The sequence below is a fragment of the Anoplophora glabripennis genome, unplaced genomic scaffold (genome assembly GCF_000390285.2).
Source record: "Anoplophora glabripennis isolate ALB-LARVAE unplaced genomic scaffold, Agla_2.0 scaffold71, whole genome shotgun sequence".
NCBI classification, from domain to species: domain Eukaryota; kingdom Metazoa; phylum Arthropoda; class Insecta; order Coleoptera; family Cerambycidae; genus Anoplophora; species Anoplophora glabripennis.
Window position 1 is genome coordinate 1,087,399 of NW_019416239.1, and position 16,568 is coordinate 1,103,966.

General features: G+C 31.9%; 1 protein-coding gene across 2 annotated transcripts in view; it reads right to left on the reverse strand.

Moving 5' to 3' along the window:
* LOC108917632 (probable G-protein coupled receptor Mth-like 6) overlaps nt 1-16,568 on the reverse strand; it is a 60,272-nt gene that overhangs the window by 16,260 nt on the left and 27,444 nt on the right. For both annotated transcript variants that reach the window (XM_018724345.1, XM_018724344.1), the window contains exons 2-3: nt 15,511-15,951; nt 10,757-10,835 (exon numbers count right to left, since the gene is read on the reverse strand). In XM_018724345.1, the coding sequence (XP_018579861.1) occupies nt 10,757-10,835; nt 15,511-15,951 (520 nt within the window). The remainder of the gene's footprint in view (nt 1-10,756; nt 10,836-15,510; nt 15,952-16,568) is intronic.

Here is a 16,568-nt window from a genome sequence, read left to right on the forward strand (position 1 = left end):
CTATTGAAAAATTTGTACGAGAAAGTTCAAATGAATGTTCTAATAAAGTATGTTACTTTGACAAAACATTTGATATATTTGAGTATAAAACAAAACTTTTTTTTAAACATCAAGTAACAGCAAACACTGTAGGGATTTTTTTGTATTATTCGTATTACCATCTTAAATAGAACACTCTGTATGTACAATTGCATAAGTATTAGGAAAACTTTGTGAATGCGACATATAATTTCCAAATATCTGATATCTAGATAAGAATTATAAAACTTTAAGCTTTAACTAAATATTTGCGGATTTCATCGTAGCTATCGTTTACTACTAACTTTTTTACGGAGGCTTAATCTAATGTAATTAACAAACAGTATCGGCTATATACAAACAGCAAATAATTACATTTGCCTTATTTCCAAAAATAGTCTATCTAATAACAAAAATCAGTATTGCAGAAAATTCACGCTAGGTATTTTCCCAAATTTTGTTCAGATAAGTAATATTATCATATACATATTTGTTTGTCATTTTGTTGCCTAAGCCTTTGATCTGTGATTATGTATTTGATATTTGAAAATTTTATTATATATTTGAAAATAACGTAGTATACAGGTATAAATTCAACTGAAATATCAACTTACAATTATAAATTCATTATTTGTATATCTTTATTGAATTGTTGGTATTTTATCCTGAACTATTTAGTTCAAACGAAAACAAGTGAGTTTTTGGTCGGCTTTATTAGGCAAAAATAATTGAAAAGTAAGTTTTTTCATAGTTTTTATTAAAACTTTTGGCTCATTTGTAAGCTTTTTAAAGAAGGAATATGATCCTTAAGTTATTTTTTTAGTTTTATCGTACTCTGGCAATTATTTAGGCACACTCAAACGGTAGAAAAGTTTTAGGTTATGTCATTAATTTCGGTTTGAAACTTCGAAGACCTTGCTCCTTAAGTCGTACTCGTGGAAAATTTCCTAATCGTACCGGTACGACTTTGGCACTGAGAAAAATTGTTTAGTGATTACTTAGAAAACTATAAAAACAATGATAACAGATGAAACATGTATGAAGAATAAAAAAACAAAAGACAAAGAATCATGGAAGAAATTGTTGTAACAAATTATTGCTAGCTTAAAAAAATTTTGTGTTTTATTAATTATTAGAAAATGTTTTTTTTAATAAATAAAGATTCAATATATGCAGAAGAAATATTTAAAGCATAAGTGTGAATATTAAACTTAAACGAAAAACTCGGAACATTTATGTGTATTCAGCCCCATCAAATCTGTAACTGTAACTGTTTAAAGAAAAAACGCACCTAATAAGGAAAGAACCAACAAATTAATGGAATCTGCTTCAACCGTGGCACTTGCAATATCCGATGACAATCTTTGCGCTGATAAATATCCTTTATTAGATATTTAATAAACCTGATACCTTGCCGAAAATATAACGTTACAATGTAATCTTATACAAGGTCAAACGTCAATAATTAACTGTCCGACAAACCCGTATGGATTATGGATAATCGATTGCTTAATAAATAAAATCCCTATAAATCTATTACCGCAGGGGCAAAGACCAAATTTTCTTCCCGCTTATCCCTGTAACTTCTAAAATCTACAAAAGCTCTAAGGTGGCTATTTGTCGAACGGGGACGATATTGTGCTTTGCCGTTCACCGTCATAGACAAGTTAATATCTCCAGATATCCGGCAAACAAATATCTAGGCAGTGTGAGACAAATTGCTAAGCACCTAAGAGCTTTTGAGAAAAAATAAATGTACCAAGGAAGAGGAAGAACGTACGTTAATTTTTTTTTATGTACAAAAAATGTATATAAATTTAAGAAACATAATATATCATATAGATTTACGAGGAGGAGAGTATTATTTTCATATGTACTTCAAGATGTACTACTTTTTAAGTTGTACTGGTACATTTACGAAATCAGCAACATTTGCATGATAGTTGTTTCACATTGACAATTTATTGATCAATTAATTCATGAAGTCGCTTCATCAAGAAATTGGACAAGTGTAATGCACCAAATCTGCTGTCAAATAACTAACAAGTTCTTGACGAATTAGAGCATGTTCTAATTTTCGTCAATTTCTTCGTGAAGTTCGGAAGTACCAACCCAACAGATTTCCAGTTCCAGCCTCAGATCAGTAATGAGGTTATGTTATTGGAATATGTAAATAATTGTGTGGCGTCGTGCTAGTTTTGCATTGTTTTTACTGATTTGTTATTTACAAAAACTAATACATATTTATATAATATGTGTCAGAATGGTACCGCTGTTGTATCACTACAATTATGAGTGGAAAGGTGACATTTTTGAAATTTATTTGCTTATTTGATTCATTGGTAGAACTGATTCATACGTCAAAAAACTTGACAAAGTCTGTAGAAGTGTAAAACCACACTGTTTACCAATAAATTCGTGAATTAATTGAAGAAGAACTTCGTCAATTTATTGATGAATAAATTGTCAATGTAAAACAGCTATAAGGCATATTTGGTTTTATCGACTTATTTTGGCTACCAGTATCTCCAGATTTCCCAACCTGACCCAGACACCCTGTATATTTATATAATCTTCTATTTATATTTTATTTATAAATATACAAATTTCTATTAATATAAAATAATAGAAAATATGGATACAATCTTCAAATTAAAATAGACAGCAACTTTTACAGATTGGTAACTTTGACAAGATGGAAAATTACTGAAAAATGAAGAATTACTCTACATGAACAAAGCTCTCTGAAACAAGAACTACCCAACGTGATCAAAAACGCAAGAAGAAACCAGAATTAACTGACGTGACCAAAAGTTCCCACGTTTTGAAAAATTATTCAATGTAAGTAGGTAATTGAAAAGCTTTAGAATGGTAAATATTCCAAGGAACGCTATTTAAGTATATGCAAATAGCAATTAAAACTAAAGAATTTAGAATAAGATAAATTCCAAAGAAGAAAGAAGATTTTCCCAAGTGAGTTATATGACGTATCACACGAGTGCCATACAAAATTTTATCCAACACTCATATAATTTCGTTTTAATAATAAATAAATGTTACTTAAAATTTCAACCAAGGGTTGTCAGCAAACAAACAATATTTTTTTAGTTGAAATCCTAAAACCAAGACTGAAAAAATGGAAAATGTGGAAATTCCATCTGAAATTTTAGAAAAAGCTAATGCGGCTACTGTAGGCATCATTCTGGAGAAATCAAAATCTATATACTATACAACAAAGAACTGAAGGAATTTCAAGATTGGAAAATGGCTGGCTTATTTTTTCAATGTAAGTGAGAAATTAGCTCCATCCATATTGTGGACTAAATATTCCATGTTGAAGTCAACTTTGAGAGTTTACAAGAACATTGAAATTTCTAAATTCGGAAGACTAGTGGCATCTCTAAAGTCTAGGCACAAACATTTTCAACCAAAAAAATCCATCCATTTTTGCGTGAAGCTCTAGACGAAGATCATCTTATGAATAAGGTAGGTTCTATTGAATAGTTTAACTGAGTTATATTTATTAAATTTGTTGTTTTTAGGTAGCGTTGATATTAGGAGTTTTTGGCGCTTGCCGTTGCGAGAAATTGACCCATCTAGGCATAGACAATATAAAAGACAAAGGGCAGTATATCCACATCATGATTTCAAATACTAAAACGAACAAACCAAGAAGCTTCGCTGTGTTAAATGAAGGATTTTGTGTTAATCCAATTGAATTAATTAGAAAATATTCTAAGCTACGGCCTCAAAGTGTGCAGCAAAAAAGCTTCTTTTGCAATTTTCAACTTACTTGGCCAATGCTGGAGGGGATATTACAACACTCAAGGATGGATGGAAGTCATCCACCTTGGCAGAAGGTTATATAGAAGAGTCAATTTCCAGCAAAATTGATATTTCTAAAAAGATACAAAGGGTGCAGACTCCTGAATCAAGCACAAGGAGGGACAATCTGTTCTATAAATTTACCACAACCACAAGATGATTCCAATAATCCTTTGGCATCAAATTACGGCTTTACCATAAATGTTAATGTTAATATTAATAAGTAGGTACATTGTAAGTTTGTAGTATTTTAGGTCATTTGTTGACTTATTATTACTGTTTCAAATTGATTTTCTAATAAAAACTAGAAAAATAAACAAAACATTTATCTTTTTATGATTTCTATAAGTCACTAGTGGATTATAAGTGTTGCGTTTAAGTGGATTGTGAGCAAATGGTAGCGATATTAAACTAATAGCAAAAACAACAAATCAAAAGAAAAAAAAAATAAAAACTTACCCAACTGGATGAAGGACTATGCGATGATAATGCCGGTGAGGGAGAGAGAGGAGGGAGAAAAAATGGGAATTATCAAGGGTCACTATTTTCTGTTTGAATATAAACTATATAACCAACTATCGCACGACCGCCGAGGAATCATAAACTCTACTCTCGTATCGAACGCGTGTCTCTCCAAATCAATATTTTTACAAAAACTTTTAAGATAAGAATTAATATAAACGGTACATGAAGTGACCTCTACCAATAATAGCTTTAATTAAAAGAAAAGGAATTTAATTATTTACAACGGCTCAAACAATAAGTCATAACTTACTAGTGTCTTATGAGTTATAACTAACTAGTGACTTATAGGCCACATTATTTCTTTAAAACCAAAGAAATTATAGTATCATTATATACAAGTGTTGGCTAAATATGTTTAATTGACTAATTTTGGATAACACTGTTTATTCATTTTTAATATGGTAAGAAATAATAATTACTTTGTAATGCGTTTTTCATAGCTTTCCAATTCAAAATTCGATGTAGTGTCTTTTTTTCTTAGTAAAAATTAATTAATTAATGTAGATCGAAGGTTTTAAAGCAAAATAAAGAAGTAGGATTTTACAATTGTTTATTTGAATTAATCGTAACGCTGTTACAAAATTAAACGAGTTTCTTTGAAGCTATTATTCGCGACAAATACATATTTTCTTAAATAACTGTTTGATATATCCATTAAAATCATTCTTTATTGTATAGACTGTTTACGACATTACCAGACGTTGCATATATTTAGGCCATTTCATTGCACTGTCCATTAATTTTCTATTTTAAAGAAGTATCTACCGCATAATACAAACGTAATTTAGATAAGTGCGAACATAATTCACCATTAACTTCGAACAGACAACATCGTAAAATCAAAACCACATACAACTTTACTTCAGGTTGTGTGAAATCGAAAAAACAAACAATTAAATTTGGTAAAGCAAACGTCGATGTCAGAATTTTTTCACATTTACCGAGGTGAGTTTATTTTCCGTTTATTTTGGCAACGTTAAATAAATAAAGACTAGTCAGTATGTAAAGTGATCGATCTAAACAAAGGAGCGGCCTGCAAATACTTTCCAATCGGGTCATGACGCAATGCAACCATTATTTATACGCCTATTTCACACTTGCTAATTACGAGTTTTTATCCAATCGAGAGCTTACGGATCTGCCATTCAGATTCACACGAGTGTTTGCGTACAACTTTTCGTATTTGGTGATTTGGTCGTCAAAGTAGTCCTATGTCCTTTTATATTAGCAGTTCTATGCCTTTTATATTGGTCATTTTGGTGTATTTACATCACTATAAATCCGTAAACTAGAAGAGTTAAAAAGTTGGTTAAATTGCAAAAATGGTCCGCATTTTTATGCTGTTTAAGATGACTGGAATCGTTTCTGATATACAAGGTGCATCTAAATAACACCAAAAAATGTAAATGTAAAATGCATATCTGCCATTTCTAAATTCGAATAGTTAACCATAATTTCGGTTTATCAACTAATATTTTCTACACAAAATCATAAAACTTGTGAAAGAGTAAGAAACAGTAACAATAAATGACGTTGAAATTTGTTTCTATCGATTCCATTGCAAAGAACGGGCCACTAGTTCTTTCGGCCAAGTACACTCGCGTTAAACAGCTTATTTTTTTAAAAATGCGTTGCAATAATTTTTTTTTTCTCATAAATCCATAACTTTTCTAAAGAACTTGAAGAGATTAAAGAATTACTAAATAAATGGGGCTTTTTAGACATATTTTTTAAAAGAAAAAAATTATATCGAAAAAAAAAATTATAAGAAATAGTGTAATAGAGTGTACAAAAAAGGTTGAAAAAATTTCAAAAAGTGTAGTTTTTTTGACAGTTAATGTTCACCAAGTTTGATTTCTTTAGCTTGATATAGGTACATAGAAAATAAAAAAGAAAAACATTTTTTTTTGTAATTTTTGGAGGGGCGTAACTTTTCAGATGAGTTTTTTTCAAAAAATTTTATACCGAAGACCCCTATTAATTTTCATTAGAGAATCGCTCCTTACATTTTTTCGGTGTTATTTAGATACACCCTGTATATCGAAAAATTTGAAAACTTGTTCTAAATGTTTACTTGCTTTTGGAAATGACGTATTTTGACTTTCTGACGAATGACCCAAGTTTGGTCGTACTTTTATGCTACAAAAATACGACATTAACTTTCTTATTTTAAATGGAACACCCTATACATTATCATATTTTCGGATTCTACGTGAAATTTGAGGGTCTCTAGATTAAATAATCTCTATACTTAGGAGTTATGGATTTTGAGATATTAATTTTTAAAGAAAATATTTGCCAGATGCAAGAATCTGCGGAGATGCTAGTAACTCTTTTCAGGAGCGTGATATCAAGTGGATTCTTGGTACCTGTAAAGGGCATAGGAAACACTAAATTACGGTATACCAACAAATTAAAACGTTTAATACTAGGTGTTTCATTTTTGCTGTTGTTGTTGTTAACTTAAATGGTACACCCTGTATTTTGTTACTCCGACCAAACAATTAAAATAACTTTACATTTGTCAAGTTAGTTGTCAAATTATTGTTATGTCTGTAATAGTTTTTATTAAAAATGCCATTAAAAAAAAATATTTTTTTTTTTTTTTTTTTAAAAAAAAAAAAAACAAAAAAATTAAATACAAATGCCTAGAGATCATTTAAATTATACTAATGAGAATTATTTTAATTTGTTTATTATTTATAGACAATGTGCAAAGCAGCAAATTCTCTACATGTTCTTGAAATTACTTTGTCACATTGTCCATAACTAACAAATTGAATTGAATTAATTTTCATTAGTATAATTTAAACGATCCTCAGGCATTTTTATTTAAATATTCGGCAAAAACTATTGCACACATAGCAATAATTTACAACTAACCTTGACAAATGTCAAGTTATTTTAATTGTTTTTGGAGTGTTTCTGATCATTGCTAATTTGATAACAGGTCTGATACGAGAGAAACTATTCAAAAAATAGAAAATTGCAAATATCTCTAAAACAATGATTATATGGCTGGAAAGGAAATGCATACAACAAAGTAAAAAATACAGGGTGTTCCATTTGAGTTAATAAAGTTATAGCTGTTTCAAGTTATCAAAACGTAACAGCAAATAACAATAATTTTATGTAATGTTTTTAACCAGAATATTTACCTATTGCACCATGCCAACTCGCACATTAATAATCGTGTTTCTGTACTAAATGCTAGAGTTAGAAACTGTCGCTCCATTATTTTGCGATAATCTCATTTACACCAAATGCTTATTAATTATATCAACATTGAGAACGAGCTACATATATTCATATCTTCTTCGACAGACAAGAATCTAATTTCTTTTCAACAATTTCTAACACAAAATTATTAACGAAACCGTAGCACAGGAAAACGCACGGAAGCTTCTCTCTCTCACAGAGAGAGAGAGAGGAGCCATACGGCTTTGCATAAAAAGGACTGTATTTATAAGCGCGATAGGTCTCGCTCACTTTCAATGTAGCTTATCTGGATAAGTATTCATTTTTGGGTCTTGGACCCGTATCAACTTTTGATCAGGACATCTCGAACTGCCGATTTCCATGAACTGTATTGGTCCTTTCATTATACTGCTTTTAGCAATAATCATGATATGGAAAAAAAATTAGAAGAAAAAATAAGTTTTTTAATTTATTTCAGGAACGAGCTTCTTATTTTTTTACTATTCTTAAGTTCTCATTTTTATTTCCTGTAATTTAACCAATATTGTGTCTCTATTAGTTTAGGACATTCCAATGGTGTACACCTTAAAGGTGGAACGCGTTTGTACAGTATGAGTTGTATTTGATAATTATAATACAGACTTAGATATTTACTGTTAACATGTAGGTAATAATTTAAAACATATGTAGTTCAACATTGTTTCACGTGGAAATTCCGATTCCAAACTTCTGTTTATTAAAATTTAAACCTACTTACTTGTTTTAAAAACTTTTAGCACAGCACAGATAAACGATATTGTTATTGAACTGAATCTTCTGCATTTCGTCACTGTTTCTGTTTATACATTTACAATACCTTACACAAAGTACAATTGCAATAATATAAGAAAAAAGGTAGCACTCTTATATCTACATAAATTTACGTTTAGCTGTAAACTCGGCTGTAAACATTACTTACACCGCAAACTGCTCAATGTGTAGTAATGAATGTAAAATTTCCTAAAACTAGTCGATAAAACTATGTTTAATGTTGTAATTATCCCTATGTTTAATGTTGTGAATACCTACATAAAAAATATTTAGTTTAGTATCGAAAAATGTTCACTCCTGAACGTCACGCATGAGTACATAGCAGGTATATTAGCAATATTCGCATACTGTAGGTGGTTCATCGTAAAAACATTTGTCGGACTGTAAATATTTTTAAAAGAAGTCAAAATTGTATTGCGGTTAACTATGCCGCTGATATACAAAGGATCTGTACTCTTACTATTTTTTTTTAAGTTCAAAGGAAAACAAACACTTCAGCTGCTTATGCAAAAGTAAACGTGTACGTAATTTGTCATAAAAAAATATATTTAGGCATCGTGTAATTATGGAAATATTTTGATATGAATTCAACACAAATGCAGTTATTTTCTCATCAGATGTAACCATTGTGTAGATACGATTGTGTATATTTATGTCTGTAGGGAGCTTATGTTTCTAAAATAGATTTTAGAGAAATGATTCTCTCTTTTACGGATGTATAGTAACACTGAAAATTATATTTGGGAAGTTTTATTAAGGAATTATAATATTTTTCAATTGCGAATCTTTAGAAGTATTTTTTAGACAGTAACGTCTTAGGGTCAACCATTTGAGTCAGATAATAAGCATGTAACTATTTTATTCTATGTATATCAGATTATGAGTTCAGTGAATACCAGAGTGAATTAATATATAATACTGTTAGAAATTCACGAATATAATAATATTCGTGCATTTCTAACAGAATATACTTCGTTTGCCCATTTTCTGCAAATAAAATATCCGCGTACTTTAAATTCAAGTCAAAATTTAAAAAATCAAAAATTCACGAATTTTAATGACCGTTAGCTTGGATCCATCATTTTGAATTTTGCAAATCTGATCTCGGATTTGTAATCAGCGACCCCGAAAACCCCTGCATACCCAATTTGATCGAATTTGGTTCAATTTCAAAAAAATTTCCAGCCATGTTATGCGTCTGGTGGGATTGGAAGGGATACTTTATTATGAACTCTTACCAAACAATCAAATCGTCAACGCAAAACTGTATGTCTAACAACTACGGGGACTCCACCCGGCTATTCACCAAAAAAGACCTGATCAGCAATATGACGTTCTTTTGCAACATGACAATGTGCGAACACATGTCGCCAATATAACCAAAACGGCCATTCGGGAGTTGAATTGTGAAGTTCTGCCCCAACCGCCTCACTCTTCCGATTTCGCGCCTTCTGATTTTCCCTTCTTCCGCTCTTTGTCAAACTGCTTACGCGGTAGTTTTTTTAACAACGACAATGAATTAATAGCTTGGTTGGATGAATTTTTCGAGTCAAAAACGAAGAATTTGAAAAAAAACGGACATTACTTATTCCCCAACCCAGTATATAGAATGGATTCAATGATTAATACGTCAGCTACGAGCACATCGTTTATTTACTTCTGTGATTAAAACTGTTAATAATGTTGTTTTCAAGATATATTGTATCACTTGACACAGAAAATATTTCAAGACCATAAGATTGTTTTCACACAATTTATAAGTACCTAATCGCCCAACTAGTTGAGTTAATTAAGTTGACCAAGTTAACCAAGTCTTAAGTGATTTTGACAACGATTGACAGTTACTAGTTTATTAGACTATGACTTGGAAGACTTATTTTTATTAGCTAACAACTCCATTCTCTTATTTTGTCGATTGCGTCACTTTCCATCATTTCTGTACCACCCCATATCGGATTCAATGCTTCAAATAAGTGAATAGAAAAATGAAAGTAAACCATGAATAGACCTGATATAGTTAGGAGTTGACCTAATTAATAGTTAATTATCGGGAGTTCATTCCGATTTAATATGCTCTTGGGATACCGATTACATAAATCTCCAGGGACCCATAGTACCTAGACCTACCTACTGCTCAGTAATGTTAATTTGTAGTGCTTTATCAGATAAATTTAGTTGAAATATAAAATAAGGTACATACACAATAAGGTACATTGTACTTATTATATCTATATGTTTTGTTATTTTTATTGAACAAATTGATAATTTTCTGCAATACTGATTTTAATATCTGAAAATATGCAGCGGAACTACTGACTTCTCTGAAAATCTACGACACAACACCAAATGCATCTATCAAGTAATTAAAAAAGGAACTCACCCGAATGTCCACCAAATATCACAGCACATAACATTCAGCCAAGCGAAGGAAACAGTAGATGTAAATATCAGCGAATAACCTGAAAATATAAATACATACAAGGTGGTATTTAATCGTGTTGTAACAAAAGCCGGGACGCGTAGTAATTTATTTGTTAGTTCTCGGAACGGATGGGCCAAAAATTAAAAGATTTCAGTCAACACTAATTATCGAAAGTTAAGGGCCCTCAAGTAGGTTTAGCGTCGTCCTTAGGAGAAATTTAGCAATATTTTTTTTAACAAGTTCACTTAAACTGTCGGGGCCATGTGTTGAGCAGGTATAAAGAGAAAAATCGATATTTCAAATTACGCGCGAAATGCATTCCAAAGAACGTAGGAATTCCAAGAATAAGTTGTTAGACTGTTGTGAGGAAAAGAAAGTAATAAATCAAATAGCTGGTTTTTAGGAGGATTTTCCAATCTATTAAAAATATATTAAATGAGATGGACTAATCCGTCCCGTATTGCTATGCGGAGTCACAAGAGGAAGGTATAGGGTTGTTTGTAAGTTAATTCTCAAAATTATTTAGATAAATGTAAAATCAGTCAATTAGATAACTATTAACATGGCATAGTTATGCCAAAGCGTCCCGATATGCAGAGTTCCCGCCAGTAAGATAAGAACAGCGAAGTGACGAATTCAGGAGAGATCTACGAAAAAGAGAAGTTCTTCCTTGGGTTTCACATTGAGCAGTCTACTTTAGTTTTAAAGTCTCGGGTTAATTTAATAATGGATAAAGTCATTCCAAATTTTGCTATGGATCGCGCATTACCTGAATTTCGGTACGGTGTCGCGTGTCAATAAAGTAATTAATAATGTTTTTCGAGCCTGTTGTGTCGTTATTTTGTTTGTTTGTTTTGTTTTATTGTTATTAATACCCTTCCTGGAAGTTTTGGTGTTTCCTTTTGTTTCTCTCAACTTCAGTGTCACCCTGTATAGCCACCCACTGGAGTACATTTTACGTAAGCAAAAGAGGGTAACTGCCTGAAAATTCATTCTCTGAACGTACAACATTTCTGAGTTCCCACGTATTAATTAAAGTATAATGATAATAATTATAGACTCCCTTTCGAGAATTGAATAGTAAACTGTTTTGAAATCCAGATTCGTTATGATACTGGTCATAACGATATATACAGGGTCGGAAAGTCCCCATGGTTCATCGGCAGTTACGTGAGAGCGATAAAGAAAGTCATAGAAATCCGTGCGATAGAGAAAGATGGCTATAATGAAAGCGTCTAATAGTCACCGCCCATTTCGCCCTTCCATAAATAAGATTCACTTCTTATTTGTGGAAGGGCGAAATGGGCGGTGACTATTAGACGCTTTCATTATAGCCATATTTCTCTGTCGCACGGATTTCTATGACTCTTTATCGCTCTCATGTAACGGCCGATGAACCATGGGGACTTTCCGACCCTGTAGATAGATAAAGAAATAACCCCTCAGGTTGCAGTGTGTTGCAAAGCATGGAAAATTATGAAAAATTTCTCAATAAAATATTGGTCAAAATTCTAAATGTCTTAATAATTCTGAAGAGGGTTAAAATAAAAACTTGAAAGTTCAAACCGTTCATAAATATTAAATAATTTCAAATTTTATGTTAGAACTTTGCTGTGTCGTACCAACTGATTTAGTAAGAAAATCGTCATTGTTTTCCGTGCTTATTATCGTAGTAAACATATCATATCATACAATTAACCTGTATACATACGATGTTGCAATACCTTTAAAATTTTGAAAAAATCTTCGGTAAAAGCAAGTTATGATACGTGATAAAGTTATTTGATCAGTTCCGCCAATATCGAGAACACAACATTTTTTGGATGTTTTAAGAGAGAGTACTGAAAAATGAAATACAATTATTATGAACATTTTTATACTGCATTAATAATGGACATCTCAAGATAAGGGTTCCTATACATCAATTCCAGACATTTATGTAACTAATGTGCGACGTAATTTAACGATAATAGAAGATGGATTTCCTGTCAATCTACTAAATTTTTACGTTGAATAAATATAATTTACCGTCTGTAAATGTATATAAACGCAATTTCTTTTCGAAATAAAATATGAAAATGCACGCAATATACAGAGTGCAAACACTATCTTAAAGGACTAAATAATAAATTATAACGCTATTTGCAGATGATATAGTCACTTCTCAAATGTAAACAAAGACAAGACAGGCAAGAATATCTACAGGGTATATTTAAATGGAGGGGCACAAATGATACCAGAGATTCCGTGGGTGAAAATAAGTCGATTTATCCTAACATACCTATAAGTATCCCAAGTCGCACAATAAAAGAGATACAGGGTGTCAAAGCAAAAATAAAAAATGATTTCCTTAATAATTTCTATAATTTTAGTCAGAAATGTTTCAATTTTTTAATCATGGGAAAAATAATACAGGGTGGTCCGAATTTTATGCAGGAAACTTCGAGGATAGACAGATTTCTTTAAAATAATATGTGTTTGCCTTATAAACATAAGTCTGGAACGGCCCCGTTTTAGAGATACAGGGTGTTGAGGTTTTAAAAAAAATTGATTTTTTGTTTATATCGCACACTACCTCACAGGTGGTGTAGAAAGGAGTGTAAATAATTTTGTTGATGTGCTTACAAATTGCACTTACTTTTACACATCAACAAATATTCTTGTAATATTATTATTAGAAGCGTATGCCTCAAAGGGATTGTATTGGTATGAATAACTTGAGAACGGCGAATCTTAGGGAAAAAATTAAAGTCACCTTATTTACGTATTTTGTGCATTAAAATATAAATCAGTTACAATGACATGTAAAAAATGCAGTGGCGTAGGTTTTTTTGTAAAAAAAGGAGGTGACTCCTGTCCTGTTGTACACCACTGGTTGAACCTTTCATACATTATATGCACTAAATTTTATTGAAATTGGTTAATATATTCTGGAGATATAAGCAAAAAATCAATTTTTTTTTAACAACTTCAACACCCTGTATCTCCAAAACGAGGCCGTTCCAGACCTATGTTTATAAGACAAACACATATTATTTTAAAGAGGTCTATCTGCCCTCGAAGTTTCCTGCATAAAATTCGGACCACCCTGTATAATAATGATTTTTGAGTGTCGAGTACTAGGCGCCCTCTGCAGGCAACGTTATGCATTGAATATGTAGTAACATTTTTACCAACCCCCGTATAAAGGTTTTAGTAACAAAATATGAAATATTGGACTTTTCTAAACAAAAAAGGTATACTTATTGAAAAAGGATAAAGCCAATCGTTGAGGAGATATTTTTAATTTCATAAATTAGTGTTACGGATTTATACCTCCACGAATACCAAGGTACAAACAGACACTTTTGTTAATACATTCAAAACGCATTGCCTCACAGTACTTATTAGTTATGTACCTGTATTTTAAAATTCGACCAAAAGGGGGCGCAGAAATCAACTGAGACACAATTATGTTTCCTGTTTTAAAGAACAATGTTAAAAAATAGCATTTTCTGACTATCCAGGCGAAAGTGTGCAATGCTTCTTTTTTTTTACTAATTTTGGGGTGCTGAATACGAATCCGTCATTCTTATCGGCCAAAAATGTCGGGAACACAGTGAAAACTCCCCTTTTTTGGGGTTGTATTGCAGTTGACATTGTAACTTGCAACTACAAGTGGTTCTAGGAGCAGTTAATTTTTGTACGACTTTATAATTTAAAAACACTGTACTATAGCGAATTACTTATTTTCACCCAAGGAATCTCTGGTTTCAATTGTGCCCCTCCATTTAAATACACCCTGTAGGTATATGTGTGTTGTTTTGTCGGAATAAAGTTTATCGAACGTAAGCAACTACCGTATCGTGTGCAAGGTGCATGCCGAGCCTTCGAAAGCATATCTTCAGATGCCAAATATCCTTCAAGACAATACACAGAGTAGAATTCGTAGTTTCTCTAGGATCGCAAAAAAATGGCAATTTACAGAGCATAATACGTTTAGGAAATATTTGAGGACATATTCATCATATGCCCATATTTCATATCTGTATGATGCAATGGCGCTAATTTTGGACAAATATTCCGCAAATATTTTATAGTCGTTTAGCGAGTAATCACATTATCTGCAACTTAGTTAAAATGCAGTTCATGCTGATTTTGTTACAATACTCATTAAACTATGAAATGGAACCGATTGAATGCTTACTTACACCATTCAATATTTATGTGCCATAGAATTTATACTGTTCGCATAAGGAGAAACTGAGAATATTTAATTTAAGACTTCTTGTTTCCAAAATTGATCATTTTGAATTCAAATTACAATTTAAAAATAAATTAAGTTTTGAAAGAGATATGTTGGATAATTTTCGGACGTTTATTAAACTGTTTATAACATTTCATTAAGTGGGAAAGATTACTCATTCAGCCTGATATTATATTCACCAGACTAATGAAAAAATAACATGACTAATTAAAACTGTGGTTTAAGGTTATACGCAGTCTACCCTGTCACGTAGTTTGAAAATATTTCTTTTCACACATACCTAATTTCACTTCAGTTTACCGAACATTAAAGCGAATCAAAAATACCAGGCTAATTGTTTTTAAAAACTACCGCTTAGAAGTAATTACATGAAAAGTATATAAGCAAGAAGGTAGTTCACAATAATTCCTTGTTGTAAAGCCTCAATGTAATGACAATTTAAAATTAATTAAACAGTTAATATTACCTATTAGTTTACAAGTGGTGTCGCTTGTATCTAGTTTCTTCTGAGCGTAAGTCAGAATGGAGAAAAGCATCAACGTAGATATGCAATAGTTCATCAATATTTTCCCAAAGAGGCTCCTCGTCTCGTTCAAAATGAAGTAAATCAAAATGGTCAGCAACAAGAACACACAGGACATTATTTTCGGGACTAGTGTATATATAAACTTTTCCTTGATAGGTTTTTCTGGGTAGCATTTAAAGAAGAAGAAGCCATTCGCTTTCTTGCCCCCGGAATGCTCGAAACAGTAAGAATTCGGATGATTTATACCCTCGGAGATGAAAGAATTGGTGAAGTTCATCCAATATACGAATGATCCATCTTTAGCCAGTCTGAAAACGTATCTCCTCTCACTCATTAAGTAAATCTTCTTGCATGTGTGGTTGGATATGACTACAAAGGGATCTGAAATTAAAAGAAAATTTATGGTTATCAATGGCAAACTCTCAAAATTGCATGTTTCACACAAAGCAAGTTATATTTAGTGTTAGATTCAAACATTTTAGTTAATTTCACATTTTCAGATGTTGTACATCATTTATATTTCACCATTCATAGAATTCTACATATTTATAGAAAATGAATAGATTCTTAGGAAAATATACGTTTTCTTGATTTATTCACGGTCGATAGCCGCACGGTTTAAGGCGTCAGTACTTAAATCGATGTGTCGATCTGCCCGGGTTTCGAATCCCGCGGCCGGTAAACCGTAGATTAGCTATGCTTGTACGGAGGATTGGCGCCCTCTGTGCAGGTATGGTAGGGTGGAAGAATGTTGGCTTGGGTCAATGTGAGAGATTGACACCGGTTGGCATTTGACCACCCCCCTAATTAATGAGGTTTTCCAGGTTTCCCTCATTCCTGCACTGAATGGTGGTTAGGGCCTACCAACATAAGTCGTTCCTGGGCGCAAATGCGGCCTGCGTAATAATAATATGCCGCCTCCTCTCCCGCACAAGTCTCCGACTTCTGGGCTAATTCTCGTAGTTAGAATGAGGAGTAGAGATATTATTATTATTATT